Source organism: Miniopterus natalensis, chromosome 4 (genome assembly GCF_054644295.1).
Source record: "Miniopterus natalensis isolate mMinNat1 chromosome 4, mMinNat1.hap1, whole genome shotgun sequence".
Classification (NCBI taxonomy): Eukaryota; Metazoa; Chordata; class Mammalia; order Chiroptera; family Miniopteridae; genus Miniopterus; species Miniopterus natalensis.
The window spans coordinates 6,134,751-6,158,197 of NC_142084.1; the positions used below are offsets into that span (position 1 = coordinate 6,134,751).

Here is a 23,447-nt window from a genome sequence, read left to right on the forward strand (position 1 = left end):
CCATTCTGATCATAGGACTGATAGTTCAAGGTGGCAGATGGTAGGTTTAAGCTAATCTATTGCAGTCGCCTCTTAGCGAATGTCTGTATTGAAGGTATTAATTAGGTACCAATGAGAAACCATTTTGCCAAAGCTGACATGCTATACAAAAATACAGAGAACCACGAAGCAGAGTAGGGACCAGAGGGTGGCACCCTGTGGCATTTCAGACCAGAGGCTTGGGAAGGACTCGGGAGACACGGTTGGGGTCCTGTGTACGTGAGCCATGTGGTGGAGAGAAGCCCCAGCAAGTGGGGGTCATGAAAGCAGAAGCCCAGAAATGGGAGCACGATCCTGTGTCCCAGGCCCAGCGGGAGTGGCCGCCCTCCCACACCTCTCATCCCCCACCCCCCGAATGGGAACCCCGACTCCACAGCTGCAGGGATGGGCCCGCGTGGTGCGCGCTTCTCTAAGGGTCTCGTCAAACAGCATGACCCGTGGGGAGCCTCAGCTTCTCGGCAGGACAGCCTCATGGCTCAACATCTACCGTCCATTTCAAAACGCTCCCCACTGTGCTTATAAATATTCCGCATCTGTCTCAGCCTGGCCGAGGGGTGGCTCTCCTGACCCCCGTGCGTCATCTGCTTCCTTCTTAAGTCCCATGGGCCTGACATCCCGCGCTCTCATTTTAATTGTTCATAGCCTACCGCTCTGTTCTAATGCATGTGCGTCTTGCCATCTCCACTAAGATGTAGCCTTAGAGCTACATCTTTAAAAGCCTTTAACATCCCTTTTGGCTACTATCTCTTCAAACGGAGGGTGCTCCACCAAAGCCTCTGTGTGTTCATTCAGCCAGAAACAATGGAGAGAACCTAATCTCCCCCTGCCCTCTCTTTCGCCAGGAAGATATGAGTGGCTGAGGCATTCGCTGCTATATATAGTCGGCTGATGTCAGCTGGATGCCAGCCTCTTCGGCAAGGCTCAGTCCCCGCTGATCAGAGCGAGGGACCATGCCGTCTCGGGCGCAAGGATAAGAGCCATCGGCCCAGGAGCCACCCGGTCCCACCGCCGTCTTCCCTCCACACCCGGGGATTCGTCCCGCTGGAAAGCAGGGCCCAGAGCAAGGTGAGTGCCCCGCTTCCCAAAACGGCTTATCCCTCGGCTGTCCACGGGGCCGCAGGGCTGTGACTCAGAAATGAGCATTCTTTGCTGTAAAGGACAGCTGTCGATGCCAATTTTAACGTCACCACCAGAGCGTTCTGCTTTGCTCTGTGTCCTTCCCTCATTGTCACAGTTTGCTGGAATGGAGGTACCGGGATGCTGTGCGAGTGGAGGCCAGTAAGGACACAGCGACAGGTGACGGTGAACCGGAACAGAGCGAGGGGCAGGAGGCCTCTCTCACTGTTCCCCGCTGCCTGACGGTCACTGCGCTGGTGCAGAGACAAGGCCGAGCCTGAGGCCCGGGTGTCACCCGGCCCACCGTGACGCTGCGGGTCCATGAGCGACAGGCTCGGTCCCCGGCAGGGATGCACCGCACAGCCTCAGGAGAAAGCAGTAGCACATTCTTCAGAGAGCAAGGATGCTCTTTCCAAAGGACCGTTATGACACCCCCGGGGAGCTCCTCACGTCGCTTCAACATTTGTTTTACAGGGAGCGAGCCATGCTGCCACACAGCTCCACGGTGACGCAGAGGAAGCAGCAGGCCGCGGCCATCATGAAGGAGATCCACGGACATGGTACCACAACCCCTCTGCGGCCTGAGCGTAGCCGGGCCCTAGCGCGGCCCCTTCCTGACGCCGCTTGCCGGCCTGTCGGCGTCCGCGCCCCGGGCATTGTGTCAGGGCAGAGCCGGAGCTCCGGGGGAGAGGGAGCCTATGGCCACTAATCCCTTTGTAGTCATTCTTTCTCATCTGGAAGCTATTTTCAGATGAGCAACTGCTGGAAGGAATGAGGCATCTAACAGCTGAGGGCCGTTGTGCGGGAGCGTGGATGTCACTCCCGGTCTGTCTTCTTGTTGGCCAGGTCTCCGGTTTGTCTTCCTTGTTCATCCCACGTGGCAAGGCTTGGTTTATTTCCCTTAGAGTCCATAAATCATTAGAAATCTGTTCTATCACCCTCCCCCCCCCTTTTTTTACAAAAGATGTTAGGTTGGAATTCATAATTCACTGTAAATTTCTTTAACCCTGAAACCAGTCATCATGGTTAGTAATTAATTTACCGAGACCAAGATATTTTGTGTGGAAATCTACTTTTATTTATAATTTCTAGGAAAATATAAAGTTCTTGTAATCTCAAAGCCTGCGATTCAAAATAATTTTCAGTTAAATCAGATGCAAGGTGATTTCCACTCTCTCCTTTTCTTTAGGTTCTAGCAAATAACTCTAGGAATCAGTGCTTTAGACACTGCGTTCTGACTGTTGTGAAGGAAACTCAGGGTCGTTCACGGGCAAAGGGTGTCGTCAATGTTAAAAGAGAGTAAGTAGAACATCCAGACGCTTTTCAGGGCTGACTCGAGCCATTCCAGACAGACCTGTGGAGTTCTCAGCAGGGTGCCCTGCAGCTCCCCCCAAGGGCAAGGAAGGCACCTTCCACCTGAGCCGCCCCGAGCCCCGGGCGTGAGGGCTGCAGGGGCGGCCGGGTGGGCAGCGCTGTTCCCACCTCACCTGCCCCAAAGGGAGCGAGCGGAGCCCAGAGCAGACGTTTTAGATGCTCCCCCGACAGTGCAGCCCAGTCGAACGGGTCGTTTTCTGTTTTCTGCAAGATGACATCAGCACCTGAACCCAAGCCAGGCCCCGTGTCTCATGATGTCAGACTAGCTTGGAATAAAGCGAGAATGATTCTGGATCCGATTCCATTAGATTCCAGAACTGAAATCCATCCAAAGTCCCAAACACATGCTTCCTGACAGTGGATAGGCTTCCTTGTGCTTCCTGGTAATTTACTTGAAATTGTTTTTATAGTTTTCCTGGTCAATATGTCAAAAATCAGATGATCACTTGAATCCAAGACTAAATTATTTACCTTAAAACTAGACCTGAGATGTTATCATTTCCTCATTGCCCCATAATCATAAATCAATTGACCCCTTTAATGAATTCCCCGTTTAAATCACATGCTGGGTCCTACTCTAGCTTAGTCTAGACATGGACCTACAAGGATAAGAGTCACCTTTCCTTTTTATAAAGCATAACCCTGGTGTTCATGAAATATAAAAGAATACAATTATATCTCAAACGGGGAAAGCCCCTCAACACCACCATCTGAGCAGCAGCAGGTCCGGCCCTGAGCCGTCCCCTGAAGCCCCCCTTCCCAGTCACGGGTGGAGTCACACGCTCTGCCTTTGTCTGGGGCCCGAGGATTCCAGATAACACAGGGATCATCCCAGCCTCTCTCACTCCTCACACAGAACAGCTGTAGTGCTTTATGGAGCAGCTTAAACAACTCCCCCCAGTCCCTCTGACAAGTTCTAGGGAACTTGCCTATCTGTACGCAGCTTGATGTTTAGGGTCCTGGGGCTTAGGGGAGCATCAATTTTCTAAGGATGCAGAAATGAGACCTGGAAGGCAGAGAAACCGTTCTGGGCACCATCCTCCAGACTTTCAAATACTAAGTTGCAGCAGTAAAAATCTGGATGATTTAAGACACAGCATGTGGCTGTCTCAATCTTAATTATACGACTAATTCAATCAAGCTGAACTGGATCGTCCTATATAGAAATGAAGAGAATGTTTTAAAAGCCCCCCTTCCCTTGTGCATCAGGATTTATTTATAGTATTATAAGCAACTTATTTTTATATCCATTTTCAAAACGCATTTAGCCTGTAGGAGAATGGACTGTGAAAATGAGCCGGCCAAGAGGGCCACCTTCCAACCCTGAGACGGAAGTCGGGTCCAGTCCTTGTTGTGGGGGAGACCCCACTGGGTGGGCCTTTGAGATCAATCAGTAGAAAAAGATAAAAATTAAAAAAGCAAACAAACGAGAGTTTTTCAACAGAGCACTCATCCCACCTGAAGGAGAAATAATCTCAAGGAATTTCTGAGAAGTGCTATCCACCTAGATTAAACTATGAGAAACTGGGTAGACGTGAGGAAAAATGGCAACTCCTGGTCTCTCCGACCTACACCCCAAGTTGTTACTCATTATGGGCCCATTATGTTTGCTGTCAAATTGTGTCCCAGGAGCAAATACACCACACTCCCAACAAATAACTAATAAAACGTGTCCCCTGACACTAGGTGGTATCCTCTGGACCGACCACACTTACCGCTATGCCGTGGTCACCATCAGTACTGGGAATAGAGGAGCTGATGGGGCAGCTGTCCTGTGTTACTGTCAAGATACAAAACCTCTGTTTTGCACAGAAATATCAGAGCCATGTTGCACCATGTACGCGTGATTCTAAAACAGACTGAAACCTAGGATGACCTGGCCCTTGTGTGGGATGAGTCCTGTGGGGCAGGAGAGGGCTGCTTCTTGCTCAGCACCTCACCTGGGACTTGGACACTGAAGGACGCGGGGGGGTGGGGGGGGAGCAAAGGGCGTTTGTAGAGAAAGAGAAGGGGGGCAGAAAGCGCGGAGAGACGCTCAAGAACACCTCGTGTTTGTCCAAAGTCGTGGGGCAGGAACTGGAAATAAAATGCCCATGAGAAGTGGAAGGGCCATGCCCCTAGTCGTAGGTGCAGATGTTGCTGACAGTTTAGAAGGAGAGCTTCAGAAACAGGGAGGGCCCCAGATCTTAAGGCTGCTTCTGCCGCCTTCCAGTTTCCTCAGTTTCCTCGCCTGGGCTCTGAACTGGTTTTTTGGGGGGGAGCAGGGGGTTTGTTTTGTGTTTTGTTTTTTCCCTGATGACTGGTGACCGGCTTTCCCCAGCACAGAGCAGGGGGACCGGGGTGCTGTTTTTGTGATCTCAGGAGAAGGGCTTAGCTTGGTGCAAACAGGAACCCAGGTCCTAGATGGGGGGCTGTGGACGATACGGTACCGGGATCCCCAGGTCCAGACCACACATCAGAGCCCTCAGCCGAAAGTGAGGAGGCCGGGTGTGCTGACACATCTAGTTCTCAATCCTGTCACTATTCTACTGAGCTATGTGCCAAAGCCAAACATCAGTGCATTGGGGTTTCTCCCCCAATAAATAACAAAAGCAGTGGTAATATTGACATAACTGCAAGGGCTCTTGGAAAAGCAAAGAGTATAACATCTTGAATTTCAGATGAAAGACTATGTGAAGACCCTTTTCCCTTTCCTGTATGGGCAAATCTTAAACTGCAATTAATCAAGTCATCTGTATCAAAATAAGGACACCAGGAAGGCCTTAAATACCACAGATCAAAAAGTTTGGGGCAGAAAAGAAACCTAACCTCACCTAATGCTTTCGTGCACAAGTTTGTTAGTTTTCTTTGGTTTAAAATTTCTCATAACCCTAAAAGAAAGGATGTTTTATTTTGAAAACTGGTGTGCAGTAACACCTTGTGAATTCATAGATGTCCCAAGCATGCCGCAGGCTGCTGCACCCCAGCACAGCCCCCCAGAAACAGAGCAGCAGGAAACCAGGCTAAGTTCCAGTTTCCGGCAGGTGTTTAATTCCGGCCACACTGTTCCGTCACCCAGGGTCTTTGCTGCCTTTCGCACTCTCAGGTGCTCTAGGTGTCCATCCTATAAACAGAACTAGATGATTCTGTTTGTGCCGTTCGATTCATGTAATTTAATATATTGGTAATCCCATTTCTTAAATGTTTATAGATTTACACAGCCATGAAATGATAATATTTTAATTAACAGTTATTTTTTTAAGAACTTTATAAAATAGTCTTAGAACTCAAATCAAGGCAAAAAGATATAAAATAGGAAAATAAGAAATCCCAGATGGATTTCACTATCAACTTTTTAATATAGAGAAAATGATTAATAAAGTTTTATCAATTGTAGCCTTTTCGGGCATTTTTCAAAATCACAGTCTGTACTGTTATCTTTTATATAGCACATTGTGTTATGCAATCATGTATATTTCATAGACTAATGGACGACCCACATAGTCCGACTGCAGGCAGTCCTGTCAGGTGCAGAGGAAATCTGCTGGCCTCAGTCAGGCTCCTAAGTAAAGCCAGGGACCACCCCACAGCCAGTCTGTTTCAGGGGTTCGGCCCCTTCCACCAGAGCTGCAGCTGCCAGGGGGTCGTGGGGAAACAGTTGTGAAAGATCGCTTGTCTTACTACCATTATTTATAAGTGGGTATCTTTACCAAGTGTGAATTGAATCCACTGATCTAACTAAATATGTAACTTTGGCAGGATCAAGTTTTCAAATAAAAAATACAGAACGACTTGGGCACACATAAATCTTTGTTGACTTAATTTCAGAATGTTAATCTATGAAACTAATGCGAAAAAAAACAAACCCAAAAGAATGTTTCCTACGGAGGAATTTAAGTGTCTACTCATAAGACTATACATTGAAGTAAGTTTTGAAAAATGAACTGATCTCACTTTCAATGGTGACTGACATTCTTCCAATAAAATCTGATTTTCCTTTTGTTTCGAGCACTTGCAGTATAAAAAGTGGAAGGAAAGTATACTCAAAAATCCAAATGCATGAACTCTTTAAATGCAAGATTTCAAATCTTAATTTAACTACAAAAATCTTGTACATTGGAGGATACTACTGAGAAGGAATATTGGTGACAATTATTTAACATTTCTAGTAGACCAAAAATTATGAGATTTAAGGGGGGAAATTAATTTGATTATGATCAAGACTCTAATGTTATGTGTTGATGTTTATCTTTCCATAATTAAATATTTATTCAAAGATAATCACCAATTCCTTGAAAGAAGAGCAAAATATAATAGATGATGTCTTATCAAATGATTAAAGAATAAAAAGAAAATTCTGGGTCAGTATCAATGACATCAGTAGGAAAACACGCCTCACAATATTATTTTCAATGGATGATCTAATGCCACAAAGACAACCTTTAATCCATCGGGTCAAGGATGCGTATCCTGAATAAGTTATATCATTTATCAGGCATCCAGCTCAGACGCAGCTAAGACCCTGCGCAGGGGTTTGCAGCAAAGGGCAGGGAACAGCTGAGCTAGGACTCCGTGTGCCCAGCGACGCCCTCCGCGCTCGGATAGTCTAAATGGTGAGCGTGTCGTCAGTGGGCGGCCCGGGCTCCTGCTCTGGCCATGGCGCAGGTTTAGCTACCGCCCGGGAGGGGGCAAACCTGGGAGAAGTTACTTCATGTCTTTTGTTGTTTGTGCAAACTATGTTGACTTAACATTTGCCTGCGTCTAGTGGTATGCTAGCGAATATTGAACTACTGGTTCTTTGGCAGGGGGAATGCCTTGCTCTGTAGAGTTTCCTAATTTCTTTTCTTTTCTTTCTTTATTTTTTTGTTAATCTTCACTTGAGGATATTTTTTCCATTGATTTTTTTTTTTTTTTTTTTTGAGAGAGTGGAGGGGGACGGGGACGGGGAGAGAGAGAGATTGGTTGCCTCCCGCAGGTGCCCCGGGGGGCCCGCAATCAAACCTGCAACCCAGGCAAGTGCCCTTGACCGGGAATTGAACCCGAGACCCCTCAGAGCTCCGGCTGACACTCTAACCCCTGAGCCACACCAGCCAGGATGAGTTTGCTAATTTCTGTGGTATAAATACTCCCACGGTGGCCAGTATCAAGCTGCCATCAGAGTCACTGTGTGGGGACTTGTGGGGAGATGTGCAGCAACAGGACATTATGTAGTTTCCACCGAACAGATACATTAGATATAAATAACACCAAGAGCACAGATAACAGCAAAAATTAGTAAAAGATTTAGACAGTGATACTTTTTGAGTCTTTATTGCTCTGTTTTTAATATAACTTATCTAATTACTAACTTTATATAATTTAAGTGTAATAATGGTTGTGTTCATGGAGTTTAGTGCCTCATAGCTTTCCTGAATATTTATCAGTGGACCCTGGTGATTACGTAGCCTTTACTGACTGGCTTCTTTCCCTCAGCAATATACATAAAGAGATCATTCATGTCCTTTCATGGCTTGATACCAGTTAATTAAACCTTTTATTCTGAGATAATTGTAGTTTCATATGCAAATATGAGAAATAATAGAGCTACCTCCCTTAACAGAATCCTTCTCAGAATAAAAGTTTATAATTTTGATAAAGTCCAATTTATCGGTTTATTCTTTAGTGGAGTGGACCATGCTTTGGTTGTCAACTTCAACGCTGCCCAGCCCTAGATCCCGAAGGTACAGTCGTGCGATCTTTCTTCTTGAGGCTGTTAAACGATGGGGGATTGGGTCGATAGATATTTGAATACTGACCCAGCCTTGTATCCCTGGAGTAAACCCCTCTAGCTCATGGTGTAGTTATTTTTATATGTTGCTGAACCCTACGTACTAATACTTTGTGAAAGGCTTTTGCTTCTGTATGCAGGAGGGACACTGGCCTGTAGCTTTCTGTGTGTCTGGTTTGGGAGCCAGGGTTGTGTTAGCTTAAGAATGAATTGGGAAGCGTCCCCTCTTTCTCCACTTGCAGGCAGAGGCTCTGCAGCCTCGCAGTGAATTCTTCCTTGAATGGTAGGGTTCTCCAGCGACACCATCTAGCTCGAGAGATTACTCTTACTCTTCGGAGACATTTTAAATTTATAAATTCAATGGCCTATTCGGTATAGAAGTAATTAGATTATCTACTTCACATGGGACAAGACGTGGTACTTTGCATTTTTCAAGAACTTGGTCAATTTTTTCCAAGATTTCAAATGAACGTGCAGAGCTGAGTGTAGCCATCTCATGGTCCATCTGCTACCTGCAGTGTCTGCAGTGGTCACTTTGTTCCTGACGGGGATCTGTGTTTTCTACAGTGTTTCAGTGTCAGTGTAGCTATAGAATTGTGAGTTTCACTGATCTTTTCAAACCCCGACTCCAAGTGTAACTGATGCTCGCTGTTGCACTTCTGATGGTAATTCCCACCCTTACCTTCATTATGCCTTACTCCTGCTTGCTTTGGGTTTAGCTGGCTCTTCCTTTTCTACATTTTTTTTATATATCTTTATTGATTTCAGAGAGAGGAAAGGAGGGGGAGAGAGAGAGAGAGAAACATCAATGATGAGAGAGTCATTGATCCGCTGCAGCCCGCGACCCGGGCATGTGCCCTGACCGGGAATCGAACCCCGATCGCCTGGATCCTAGGCCGACGCTCACCCGCTGAGCCACGCCCGGCCAGGCCTTTTCTACATTTTTTTAGGTAGAAGCTTAGATGACTGGTTTGAGACCCTCCCTCTTTTGTAATGTACGCATTTAGTGCTAGAAAAGGCCCTTCCTCTCCCGCGGGTGAACAGTGCGCCTCCCACTCTGACACGCAGCGTGGTCATTGTCATTGAGCTCAGTGCAGGTGGTATTTCCCCTAAGACTCCCCCTGCAGCCCGCTGGTTATGTAGAGGGTGTTGCTTAGTTTCCAAATGTTTGGAGATTTTCCTGTTATGTTTCTGATTTCTGGAGTGATTCCACTATGTTTCATGCATGGGGACAGCAGAGACTAACACATGAAGAGAACTCAAACCGTAAGGTTGTGTCTCCCGGCTGTGGGACGCAGCGAAGGCGCGCGTGGTCGTGGACGGAGGCTGAGGGGAGGGAGGGGGCACAGGAACGGCACAGGCTGCTCTGCAAGCACTTGGTCCTTCGACACGTCTCGCCTGCCCCCAGCACGTGCGCTCCTCGGTGACAGAGACGGGAAACGGGGCGGCATGGGGGAAGGGCGGGCGTCCTAGTGGCAGGAGCAGCTCGGGCTGACGCGTCAAAAGTGGGGAGCAACACCGAGCTCATTAAGAAAACTCCCCAATTCCGGAAAGATTAAATTCTACTCCTAGTGAGGGCAGCGCACTTCCATTCACTCTGTGTGCCAAGCAGCAAGCGAAACGCTTCATAGGAAGCATTTCTTTAACCGTCACATCAGCCCCTGTGGTCGGTCTTAACCCCTGCGCCCCATTTTATAGATGAGGACACTGAGGTTTAGAGGAAAAGGAACACACCTGTGACCATGCTGCTGGGGAGTGGCGGAGCCAGGGGTGGCAGCCTGGGCACAGAGCCCGTATCCGTGTCACCACCACGCTAGCAGCTGGCAGCTGGTAAGGGAGGGAGCCCAGAGGAGCACCTAAGTGCTCACCACGGGGTTCTCACACACGTGCGTGTCGCTTTGCAGGCGTGGACGGCATGCACCTGGGCAAGAAGGTCAGCATCCCCCGCGACATCATGCTGGAAGAGCTGTCCCACCTCGGTAACCGCGGCGCCCGCCTGTTTAAGATGCGCCAGAGACGGTCGGACAAATACACGTTTGAAAATTTCCAGTATGAATCGAAAGCACAGATAAATGTGGGTATAACTTGATCACGTGGTATGTAAATAAACGGGCCACGTTTCTAAACGTGTAGGTATTTCCAGGTTCCCAAACAAGCACCCCGCCTATGTTCTTTCCGTCGGTCCTGCCAGACTCCCTTTACCATGACCGTGAGTCGTGTCGGCGGGTAAACAGAAGAATGTCCCGTGTGACTGAGTATCTCTAGTCCTGCAGGGACACTGTGAGCCTGGGGACTGGCACTTGAGGTCCTGGCCTTTCTACTGGAAGCAGGCCGGGGGGGGGGAGGGGGGAGGTCCCGGCACTGGAAGCGAACACGTGTTATCACCGTGAGTTAAGTATTGGGGGGGAAATGCTCCCGGAGAGTGGCGCCGCCGGGGGGGGGGGGGGGGGGCTCGCCTGGCGCCCGAGGAGCCGGGAGCTGCACAGGCTTGGTCCCCGGCGTGACTCCATGTCGTGCCGGGAGGGCTGGTGTTATCAGCCTCCAAGCCAGTGAGGACAACACTCTTCAGACAAAAGGTTTCCTAAAGTAAAAGCTAGTAAACAAACAAACTCCCTCCCGGCGATCAATGCAATTTGCTCAAACGTTAAGTAGCGTTTTAAAAATGGAAAATGTAGGCGCAGTTTGGGGCTCACTAGACTGCTCAGAAACTGGCCAGTTCAAGCCACACAGACCTTCTCCGACATAAAGAGGAACCACAGGAAATGTGCATTCTTGTTTTTTGTTTTTTTTAATCTTCACCCAAGGATACTTTTTTCCATTGATTTGTTTTTTAGAGAGAGTGGAAGGGGGGGAGGAGAAGAGAGAGAGAAAACAGAGACATTGACTGGGAGTGGTTGCCTCCTGCACCTGCCCTGACTGGAGTCGGGGATCGAACCTGCAACCCAGGCACGTGCCCCTGACCAGGATCCAACCCGAGGCCCTTCGGTGTGCAGGCCGACGCTCTAACCACTGGGCCACCCCAGCCAGGGCAGAAATGTGCATTCTTAACAAGAGGTGAGGACCCATTGCTGGCTACACAAGCCAGTCTCAACGCTCTGGTTCAACTCCACACACAGAAAAGAAAGGCAAGAAGGGATAGGGGAAGAAAACAGGCATCCGAGGGAAAGCACCGCAGAAGGGTATTCACGGTAATGAAACTTCTGCAAGGGCGTTTGTTAGGCCCACACCTCGCAGTGGAGCCGACCCAGCCTTCAGCACAAGGGGCTTCGCGAACACCCCGGGAACCTTAGGTACTGTGGGGAAAGAGAAAGCCTACTATAACGACTAATTCTGAAATAAGACCAAACTAGATACACTGGGGTCCTGAAAACCTATTCACTGTGTTCAAAAATTAACATTTACTATGTATTTGGCACAAATTAGGAGGCCTTTAACTTATGGTCTTTAATTATGATAAAGAGTTGGATTTTAGGACAAATAGTCTTTTTCCCCTCACATTTCTATAAAGTGAAATTAGTATTGAAATGTAAAACTGTACTTCACTATATCACCTTATAAATAAATATAGAAATAAAAAAGCATTAAAATATTTTCTGCTTGCTTATGTAGTACAGAAAAAAGTCAAAATTGGTCTTTATTACTGAATTTTTCTTTCTAAATTTAAGAGATAATTTGACTTTATGCACTTCTTATATAGCCTGGCTTTTTAAAACACACACACTTCCCCCATGTAAGTAACAGAGCAACAGTGCTTTGTTACAGAGATGAGGTCCGGCTGTACTTCTGAGGACCTAACCTACTGCAGTGTCTATTTTCTCTGTTAAAATCCAAATTGGCTGTTTTCAAAGTGCTTTATTATCACCATACAATAAATTCTATGTTGTAATAATATACAAATTCACCTAAAACTTAAAAGACAAACATCTTTTAAGCACTTTATTTTCTAGAAATCCCAAATTCTTCCTTCTACAAGTTTAGGAAACTTAAAGTAGAATTTTATTTTATTTTTTGTTACACTTGACTAGTGTTCAAATATCAGATTAAATTTTAAAACAAGACATACTAAGGAATCTAATTAAATCCCAACTCTAAATAAAATAGCAATGTAACAGTGACGAGGCCCGATGTTTGACCAGTATGCTCTGCATTCGGTTAGTAAAGACTTAGGAATTAAGCAGACTCACCTCCCAAGGCTGCTGCGAATAGGACACGAAATAATTGATGCAAAGCCCTCGCCCAGCCCCCGGCCCACAGTGAGGCTCAGAAGATTGTTATGAAGTGGACTGTCATCCTGAAACGGACCTTACACTGACGGCAGTAAAATTTCTCATCCAGCCTGGCCGGCGTACCTCAGCGGTTGAGCATCGACCTGGGATCCAGGAGATCGAGGTTGGATTCCCGGTCAGGGCACATGCCCAGGTTGCTGGCTCCATCCCCAGCAGGGGGCGTGCAGGAGGCAGCCGATCAATGACTCTCATCATTGATGTTTCTCTCTCTCTCCCTCTCCCTTCCTCTCTCTAAAATCAATAAAGATATATTTTTAAAAAATTCTCATTCAGCAGCTCAGCCAATGACCATGTAAACGATGAGGCTCCATGAAACAATGAAGCGACAGTGCAGTGAGCTCCTCCGCTGTCTGCAAGCGCTATGAATGGAGGCCCCTGCATGTGACATCTCCTGTGGGGGTGCTAATGTTCTCGAGTTTTCAGCTGTTTGCTTTTGCCCGATGCAGCACAACCTCGCCATGCAGAATGGGAAACTGGACGGAAGCCCCTTGGACGGGGGGTCACAGCAAGCCCCGTTCACTCCTCCTAACACCCCGGATCCAAGGAGTCCCCCGAATCCAGAAAACATCGCACCAGGTAATGCGCCGCCTTACGGACAGAACATAAGGTTGCTGCACGTTTAGACGTGTGGCTCTAGTCACTCGGCTCCTTTGGTAAATGGAATGAAAGTGACAGCTGGCTTCATTAGGGTCAAAACAGGCAAAAGCAGGTTTACAATTGTGAGCACGCAAAAGACAGAGTTTATTCTTGCAGTTTTATTTATCAATTACTGTGTTTTCCCTGTGAACCACTGTAGACCCACTTTTGCCCACCCTGTATTTGTTTGTGGGTAAGTTCAAGGCCAATGTAAAGGTTTAGACCTAAGGAGTCATGCAGAACATTGACGGTGGTCCTATGTTCCCTCAGACAGCCCGTTGTATTTGCGGGAAAGTACCTCTTACATTAAACATGGAGTCATGTGTAATTATATTGAAATTCTATTTGTATAAAACTGTACAGTGTGTGAAGTGCTATGACATATATTTGTCTCCCTTAATTTCACAATAACTCCATGGCACTTTTATTACAATCTGCATTTTACAAATTAAGAAACTGAGGTATGAGTGGCTATGCATCCATACTGACTGATGATGATGAATTAAATCCAGGTCTGGTACCAGGTTTACAGTTAATGTGATCATTCTGTCTACGGGTGAAGACAAACGAGGGGAAAATACACAAAAATAAAACAATTGTGTTAGGGCAGTGGGATTTTAAGAAACTTTTGAAAATACAAAATTTAAAAATATCGAGTCTTGCATGCCCGACCCCTGATCAACTTTAGGAAAGGAAAACGAAATAAAATGCGGTGGCAGTGACAGTGGAGTTCTGGGTACTGTACAGAGGACAGACGCAGGAAAGTCCAGTCTGGTCTCTTGGGAAGACAGCAGCAGCCACACAGAGGAGGTCGTCTCAAGCTGAGGCCTAAATAGGAAATGGCCGGGGACAAGAACTGCCGAGGGCAGGCCCAGGAATCTCATGGACAGTGGGGAGGCATGAGGGGCAGAGCCACAGCTCTGGATCGTAAAAGGTGAGAGAATAACGCCAGGAGGTGAGGCTGGACAGGTCGGTGGGACGGGTGTGTCCTGCTGAGTGACTGAGATTCCTGCCCCGGGGCAGTGAGTGACACCATCAGGTTTTCCGGTCGTAGGTCACTGGGGCAGCGGAGGGGAGGGTGCCTGGCCTGGGAGGGGCTGGGAGCTGAAGGCTGAGCGCGAAGGCTCCTGTGAAAGGCCAGGCAGGAGGCGGCAGGGCCTGACCCGGGCAGTCCTGAGGGAAATGCGGAGGACAGAGGGCGTTTTCTAGAATAAAGTTCCCAATATTGTCTTCGCAAATCACTTCCATAGATTTGTAAGCAGTGCCTGAGACTGACTGAGCCAGATCTCTGGAGGGAAACCCTCAGCATGTGGGTCCCTACCAACGTTTCAAATAGGCACCCGAGGTGGCTCGGAAGCGGAGTCTGAGAGCCGCTGTTCGGAAATCCTCCAGCAGTGTGGGCGTGATGCTTAGCGGCTGGTTGCGGGAATGAGGGGTGCCTGGCACAATGCTGTCTTGGCGCCTGAGGGCAGAGGGATGATCACATCTGCTGAGAGAGCGGTTTGTTTGAAAAATTTCCACACAGGAAAAGAAACAGGGTGTATTAGCAAACGGCTGCACCCGGGTCTAAGAGCGCAGGGGCAGTAATACTCACTGCGACAGATACAGCGGGTGCTGGGGGAGAAGGGCCTGAAGGTCAAAACTCAAGCTTGGAATCAGCGATGTGTAGGTGACCAGTAGAGCCAGGGACAGAAATGAAATTCTCGGGCGGAGTGTATAGCATAGATAAAGAGCGCCGAGGGACACCAGTGTTTGAGGGGCAGGCCAGGAAAAGAAGCCTTAAAAAGAGGCTCCTGTTAGATGCTGGAGGCCGTGAGAAGAAAGGTAAAGTGCCACACGAAAGAACTACCGAGAGGCGGACTATGGAGTGTAAAGGAAGGACAGGCCAGGTTGGACAGAAGGAGGCAGGGGCTGTTTTGGAGACAGCAGAGAGCACAGGAGCGGAGAGCGGGAGGGCTCCGGCGGGAGGCCTGGGCGCAGGGCCTGCCTCCCGGAGCAGAGAATTGCAGGAAGGACACGGCGGGTGTGTGGCCGTGTGCGCGGAGAGTGCAGGGCTGTGCCCTGAGGACTTAGACCATGCCCTCACTGTGTGTGAGAGCGGTTTATAGTTTATGTCACAGTTTGAGTGATTTTTAAATGGCACTTACAGAAACTGTCTCCCTCCTGCGAGAGGAGCCGGGGAGGAGGTGAGACCAGATGCAGAAGAGCAGTTAGGAAGGAAATCTTCAGGAACCAGGTCAACGCAGGAGGGACACAGCAGGGACTGAGCAGAGCGGGGCCTCACAAGGGAGTGCAAATCCCTTCACCACTTTGAAGCTTAAACAGCTCGCTCAGCACTTAGAGACGAGAGGGGGCAGCGCCTCCAGCAAATCAGCTCCAAGACAGGGACGCTTTGTCTTCACTGCTATTTCCACACAGACACTTGATATGTATTTTCAAATTCATTCATTAATTATGATATCTAAAGCCTATAAATTAATGGGAGGGGCCCAATTTTTAAAAATTAAATGAATAGTTGCACTGAACAATGTATACTAAGATAGGGGTTCCTTTCGAAAATTCCTTTAAAGGGGCTACCGCATGTCTAACACTTTCAGGCTACTCCTTTCCGAGAAGTCATACAAAGGATGCCTTCTTCGTAAACTTACTTTTAGGCAAAACGTCAGGTGGAGTTTCACAACTCTCAGGGACTGTGTTTACCTATTCTCGCTATATTTTTCCAAAGGATATTCCGGGCCACTGAAGGAAATTCCTCCTGAAAGATTCAACACCACAGCTGTCCCCAAGTACTACCAGTCGCCCTGGGAGCAGGCCATTAGCAGTGATCCGGAGCTTCTAGAGGCTTTATACCCTAAATTGTTCAAGCCCGAGGGGAAGGCAGAGCTGCCTGATTACAGGAGCTTCAACAGGTAACTCAGTTATCCTGGGCGGCGGGTTGGCCTGTGCTATCCTGGTCTTTAGGTCACGCACAGAGAACTGAATCCTCTGACAGAAAACCCCTTAGCTAGGGTGTGCGAGGAGGAGGGGTCCAAATATTCCAAGCTTTTAGTTGGGAACTCTGAAGGCTATACCATTGGAATAAAGGTGAACGAGAGGCATGCCAACGTTCATGACAATAAGTGCGTGGGCCGATCCACAGTCGTAGATTGGATAAAGGTCACCTCCTCTAAACCAAACTGCTTGCCAGGACTAAAGTAAATCCTCTCTCCAAGAAAGATGACACCACTTAGAGACTCTAATTATCTCTACAGTTTTTATATACAACGTTCATCAGTCAATTCAGAATTACCGGGCATACCTGAGACAAGACCAAATGACTAAAAGTGAAGAGAAAAATAATAAATGAAAGAAACAGACACAAAAGATCCCGCTACTGGAACGGCCAGCTGACTGGGAATGCTTTTTGAAAGGGTTAAATGGAAATCCTATAAAAAACAAAAATACAGCAACTGTAACTGAGAAGTTAAAATACCAAGTCACTGGGTCCATGTAAAACTCACAGGAAACACAAAGGACAGAGAAACGCTAAAACAGACGAAGGGAATACAGTCTGTACAATCCAGTCTGTGGGAAACCACAGGGGACAGATGATCTGGGTTCTTCAATAAATAACATGTGAGGAAGTTTCGACAGGGATATCTGTAATACAAAAAACCTTTGAGAGACGTAATTTTAAAAGACAGGCAAAAGGAAACCATTGCATTCAGAGACGCACACTTGAGTTATTAACATAGAAAGGTTTTGAAAAAATCTTTTATAAATTGATCTTATCATGAAAGTCAAAATAAGGACAACCATTGGGGCAGGAGAGGTTGCGATGGGCCGCACAGGGTCAGTGCTCCTGTAGAGACTCAGCATGCGTGATGACAAGGTGTTCGTTTTAGAATAAGCTGCTGTACATGCGTATGAGGTTTTCTGTACTTGTGTGATATTTCATAATAGAAATGTTTTTAAAAATTAAATACATAGATTTCATGGCAGATTCAACACAGCTGAAGAAAGAATTCAAAAGTGGATGGTGACAATGTCCAAACCGGAGCACAGAGGAGACAGGGATTAAAATGCAGGAAAATAGCAGAAGACCCACTTGGAAATGAAGTGCCAACGTATGGGTGTCGTTAGAGTCTCAGGAAGGAATGAGGCAGAATAAGGCAGAAGCACTATCTGAAGAATTAGTGGCCAAGAATTTTTCAAAATTGACAAAAGACATCAGACCTCAGATCCAAGAAGTACTATGAGAGCCAGTCAACCACACGAAGACACAGGGCTGCAAATGGGCTGAAAACCAAGTCAATGAGAACATCTCAAAGCTCGTGGGATGACACCTTGAAGGTCGGGAAATCAATAACTGCTAGCCTGTGAGTCTATATCCAGGGAAAATACTCTTTAAAGGTAAAAGTTAAAATTAAAAACACATATGCTTATTTTCAGACAAAGGTATTGTTTTAATAAGCAAAAGTTGTAGGTACAAAAAAGGAAAAATAAAACTGTCCTTGTTCACAAATGACATGATTATGTCCACAGGAAACTCAAAAGAAGCTACAGGTTAGTAATTAGAATCAGCATAGAAATTAATGATATTTTTATATACCCACACAAAAAATTAGAAAATAAATAATATTTGTCATCTTTTACCTTATGATTTATACACTTTTAAAAATGTATCTTTTACTTCAATAAATTTTTATTTTAAAAAATCACATAGACAAAGTAATCTCAATAGTTATCTTGGTCTTTATAAATTAAATGTGATAAAAGCCATTCTTTGAATCAGTCCAGAACACATTCCAATAATTTTAAAAAGGTTAAAATAATTTCTAGGTACAAAGTGGGTTAATATCTTTCCTGCTATAGGTTATTTAATGGAATTTTATTTTATCAAACTACTCAAAGTTATGAGAAAATAACTTGACTAGAAATTTAGTTCCTCACACAACTATTATACATTTTAAAAATAAAATGTAATAAGTACAAGTTTTCCTTCTCTTTCTTAAATAATTCAATGTTATTATATTAAGACTTCATTCTAATACATGTTTGTTTGTTTTTTATTTTTGCAAAAACAAATAAGAGAGAAAGGGAGAGAGAGAGAAGTAGTTTCCAAATATCCCCAAAGTCCTTTGCAAAGAATAATATAATATTTATTGGTGGCTCCACAATATTTAATAATCATTAGATGTTAGTGGAGTGTAGAAGGCGAGAGGCAGTCTAGCAGCATTCAGCAGGGACAATGACTGAATGAGAAATGGCTCCCAAGTCTAATCATGATTTCAAAACAGCCCACAGTTACTCCAACCTTGTGCTCCTGTACTCGTTTTGAATGTACTATTGTAACCAGGGAGGGAAATTAAACTGGAAGCAAGGTTTCCAGCTCTGTTTCAGAAAGCTGTGTCACTTAACTCTCCTTGTATTAATTTCCTTGTCTGTAAAATAAATTCTATGATTATATGACTAAAGTACCTTTAAATATATCACACATATTAGGTATTTAGTTTTGTAACTTATTTTAATTTTTTATAATCATCTTACAAAATTCTTTACCTTATAGAATAATCAGTATTAAGGGTGTATTATAAGTCCAGCACTATTAATTAGCACAAACGCAATTCCATTACTGATCAATCAAAATAAACAAGAAAGCACCTATTAATTGTGAATCTGAGTGGAACAGGCTTCTTACTCAGTCCATAGATGACCAAGTGTAAAATCACATTAAGTCAGATCTATGTTGAAGAAATGTTGTGGGAATTATAGGGATGCAGGGTTAGCTCCTGGTAGACTAGTTCAAATCTTTTAGTGGAAATTTTTGCTTCACTGTCTTTGACTAAAATTTGAAACCATTTTCAGAGACCTTAAATATCCTACAAGTAGCCTCACTTTGAATGTTTAACATCTCTGTTAATAGACTTTCTTTACTTTGTGTGCCTAGAGCAATAAAAATTCAAGCAAACAGGATACAGCCTCAATGGTGCCAAAGAAAAGAAAACTCTGCTTTTCAAACACAAGCTTTCACTGGGTCAGAGGTAGGAGGCAGGAGACCAGTGATGGAACGGAAGGGAATGTTTTCATTTACAAGAGAAGAAAATGACCCACAAACTGGGAGGGAAAAATACACAGAACTGGACAAAAAGGGAAAAAGCAATAGACTTTGTACCAAACCCAAATACTGGATTTCAGTGGCTGAGGAACATTTCTTCTTTGATTCAATGCAGAAAAAACATAAGTAAGTGAGTAAATTCCATTTCTGGAATTCATAAGCATAAGGTTAATTGACCAGATTCAACCTAAATCTAGGAACGAAGTCTGGCATCTTATATCCAGTGGAAACCACATATTTTCAAACTCCCAGGATGGAAGTGTGTCACCAGAACCCAAGCTCTGCTGCCTGGTGCCACAAAATCCAAACTCGTGAGACAACTGTTAATGAAGAAGGAATGAGGTTTATTCAAGTCCTAGTCACCTGAGGAGATGGGGGACTTTTGTCCAAAGCCCATCTCAACATCTCAGTGCAGGCAAAGGTTTTTATAAGGAGGGAGAGGGAAAGAAGAACAAAGAAATCAAGGAAAGGGGGTTGAAAAGTTCTCTACTTGCAGACCAGCGCAGTGCATTCCGATAAGGACCTCAAAAGTGGTCCAGTGATGGTCTGGTGTGTGTCATCCTGGACTTCAGCATACTGGTTCTATGTCATCCTGGTTCTACGGTTGAAGGTCAGCAAATCTCCTGGAACTGGGGTGACTTAAGGGCAGAGTCTATATCTTCTGAATTTAGTTCCTAGGATTCTTATGCAAACATGTTCTTTATCTATAAGCTACATATTAGTCAGGGTCGGCATGTACAGAAACAATGTGAAAAGAATGGTGGGGTGGGTGACGATCCCCACAGTGACATGTGTGTCCTGCGCGATTGTGCAGACCCAACCCAGCAGGGCCATGCTTGGCTGGATGCTTGGCTGTCTCTGTTTGGATAGTCTTAACAATTTTTAACAAGGGTCCCCGAGTTTTCATTTTCCACTGGGCCCTACAAATTTCGTAGCTGGTCCTGATCCCAGGCTCTAAGCTTAACAAGTGTTTCCTGACCTACCAGGCAGACTGGTGCTTTTTACCTTAAGCAGCTCTGTATTCGGGACATTCTTCCCTTAGTAACTCTTAGTCCACGACGTGTTGTTCTTTTTCTCGCATTTCAATGTTTACTTTTTAGTGAGCTCACCGAAGTTAAGAATAACTACAGCCTTTCCATCTTCAAGTTCCTAGCTCATGGCAGAGTAGCTATACTGAGCTATCACTTATTAGTTGTATGAATAAATGAATGAGTCAACAAATGAACAAACTATTTATATATAATGGTACGTTTCTAAAATGATAAAATATTGTCTTGGACACCTTTGGCATCCAAGAATAATAGGTTTTACTTAGGCACAGAATCAAATTTGAGTCCTAAAGACTCTTCAGTTCATTAAATCAAAGGACCAAATGTGGGACATTGAATCAGATAGTGACATCATGTGACAGCAATGTGGTTAGACACTGCCCAAGTGGGTGGACATTCCTTAACACCCTGCATTTATTTTTACTTTTTTTAATCCTTACCCGAGGATATTTTTTCCATCACTTTTTCAGAGAGAGTGGGAGGGAGAGCGAGAGAGAGAGAAACATCGATGTGAGGGAGACACATCAATTGGTTTCCTCCTGCAGGCACCCCGGCTGGAGCCAAGGATTAAGCCTGCAACGGAGGTGCACACGCTTGGCTGGAATCGAACCTAGGACCCTCTGGTCTGCGAGCCAGCGCTCTAACCACCGAGCCAAACTGGCCAGGGCTCAACACACCACGGTTAGAAAGTGATCTCAGAAGGCCCAGTGCTCCTTAAGAAGCATCTCATGAGTGCGTGGTACAGGGTAGTGACGAGAAAAGCAGGCCTCCAAGGAGTGCGGGGCCCCGGGTTTAAACCCTGGCTTTGCCACTTCCTAAGTAGGTGAGTGTGAGCAAGCCATTTAACAGGTTGTGCCTCCGTTTCACCTATGACGTAGGGATGTCCCTAGAACCGGCTCGGGCGGCTGCTGGTTTCGTGAGACAGTCCTGTGAAGTCCTGATGCTTGAAGCGTGGCCACAGACCAACATGGGCTTCGTGGGGACTGGTTAGAGGTACAGACTCTCAGGACACGGCCTGGGGTGACTAAATTAGCATCTGCACTTAAACAAGGGCCCAAGGCGATTCCTGTGCCAGTACAGTTTGAGGAGCACGTCCAGCAGTGGCCTGTGATGGTGCCCGGTCCAGAACTGTTAGCTTTCATAGCTACTTAACCTTTTCAACTTTCATAATCGCAGAGCACCCGAATGAAAATCAAGTTCCTGGCTAAATGCTAAGAGTAATGAGGACCTAAGTCCCTCTCATGAGCCCAGAATGACTGGCATAGACAATCAGTGCTGCAGGGATTTGGCTCAGGAAGGGGGAGTGGGCCGGGATAGCTGCTGGGAAGCTGGGACTTACAGGCCACAGGACGCAGGCAGGTGGAGCGGAGCAGGGAGGGGACATCTCACGCAGGGCAACACTGAGAGCCAAGGCCCAACGGCCAGAAATGATTCTGACGATCTCCAGGTACAGGGAATAGGTTAGTTTAGCCCCAGACTAAGGGTACGTTCGATGGGACTGTCACCAGTTTGTTATCAGGCATCTGTTTTATTGGGCATGGTCCTTGAACGGAAACGCTCATTCCGAGGTCAAAACCAGAAATCGTGCTAAGAATATAGCACAGCATGCCCATAAGATCATTAATTCAGCTGTTTTCTATTCTCTAGTTGATACATTTGGAAGTTAATTTATTCTTATTTTTCTTCCCCACAGGGTTGCCACTCCATTTGGAGGCTTTGAAAAAGCATCGAAAATGGTTAAATTCAAGGTTCCAGATTTTGAGCTACTGCTTCTAACAGATTCCAGGTTCATGGCCTTTGCCAACCCTCTTTCTGGCAGACGGTCCTTCAACAGGACTCCCAAGGGGTGGCTTTCTGAGAACATCCCCATCGTGATCACGACCGAGCCCGCAGAGGACGCCGCGGTCCCCGAGTCGGAAGACCTGTGAGGGCACCGCCTCGGCCCGGCGCCTGCTCGCTGATTTCCCACCGGCAGGGCCGCTCGCTTCCTCGAGCGGTAACTGATAGCAGCTTAGCAGTTTCCTTCCATGGCCTTTAACTCCCACCTCAGGTCAAATACTAATAAACCGCTCACAGTCTTGTTTTAAAACTTCTACTCGCCTGTCCTTCTTCCTCACTTTGTTCGCACTTGGTCTCAACCACCCCGCCGTTTCCCTGAGAGCCCAGATCAGACACCTCGGGGCGCACCCTCCTTCCAGGCGCTGCTCCCCAACAAGCTTTCCAAGCGGCATCTAGAATGAAAGCAAGTCCAGACATTTAGGCCCATCCGTGTTCTGTTTAAGGGAGGAGAGCTGTGCGAGGCCATGGACGCGCATCGACAGAAGAGGGCTGGGCTGGGCCCCTCCAGGTGACCGGGACAAATAGCGTGGCTGCCCAAGTCCTTCCATGAGACCTTCCTACCGTTTCTAAAGGGCTTTGTCTTCCGCGCTGCGTCAGTGGGAAATCCCTCCAGACGTTCCCCAGGGCCCGCTGGGCTGTGAGAGTCCCTCGCATTCCGTCAGGGAGACTGAGGCATGACTCAGGGGACATCCTGCTACCTAGTTTCAAAGGCCAAAGTCACCTGAAATTCAAGTTCCTCACCCCTGCTCTGTGCTGATGAGGTTCACCTTTATGCATACATTTTTAGAAGAGTAAAGTCAAATAAAATACACACTAATAGACATAAATATAGGGTGTCCCCCCGAAATGTCTACACACTTTAACAGCTGATCACTCACTTAATTTTGAAAATGAACTGTATGTTAACAAACAGACTTTTTAATCACTCAGTGTATATACATACTTTGGGGGACACCATGTACATGTACATGTACATGTACATGTATATGATATGTATATGTACATGTACATGTACATGAGAGAGGGAGCGAGAAATTTGAATTGGCAGCTGTCTTTGATGAATCTTTAAATTCTGCTCAAACCCTTAAGCACTGGGGAGTACATGCTATAAAACAAACAAAAACAAGAAACAGCAGAGCACAAAAACATCCGAAAGCCATGTCGCACACATCCCCCATGAAATGCGTTAGTATACAGAAGACTCAAACCAACAAAGTTCCAGATCTCTCTTAAAATATGACGGAGGACGTATGTAACACAGAACT

General features: G+C 46.2%; 1 protein-coding gene across 2 annotated transcripts; it reads left to right on the top strand.

The window, feature by feature from the left end:
* The first annotated feature begins 1,639 nt into the window (after positions 1-1,639).
* Positions 1,640-22,422, top strand: MYOZ2 (myozenin 2). Of its 2 annotated transcripts, none has more exons than XM_087815902.1 (5): positions 1,640-1,715; positions 10,180-10,349; positions 12,978-13,137; positions 15,923-16,106; positions 22,037-22,422. In XM_087815902.1, exons 1-5 carry the CDS (start codon positions 1,640-1,642, stop codon positions 22,269-22,271), a joined length of 825 nt encoding a protein of 274 aa, XP_087672028.1. In that variant the 3' UTR covers positions 22,272-22,422. The 2 variants fall into 2 exon arrangements, with proteins under 2 accessions (XP_087672028.1, XP_016056191.2); XM_016200705.2 differs by having other exon boundaries at positions 13,008-13,137.
* The last annotated feature ends 1,025 nt before the right edge of the window (positions 22,423-23,447 follow it).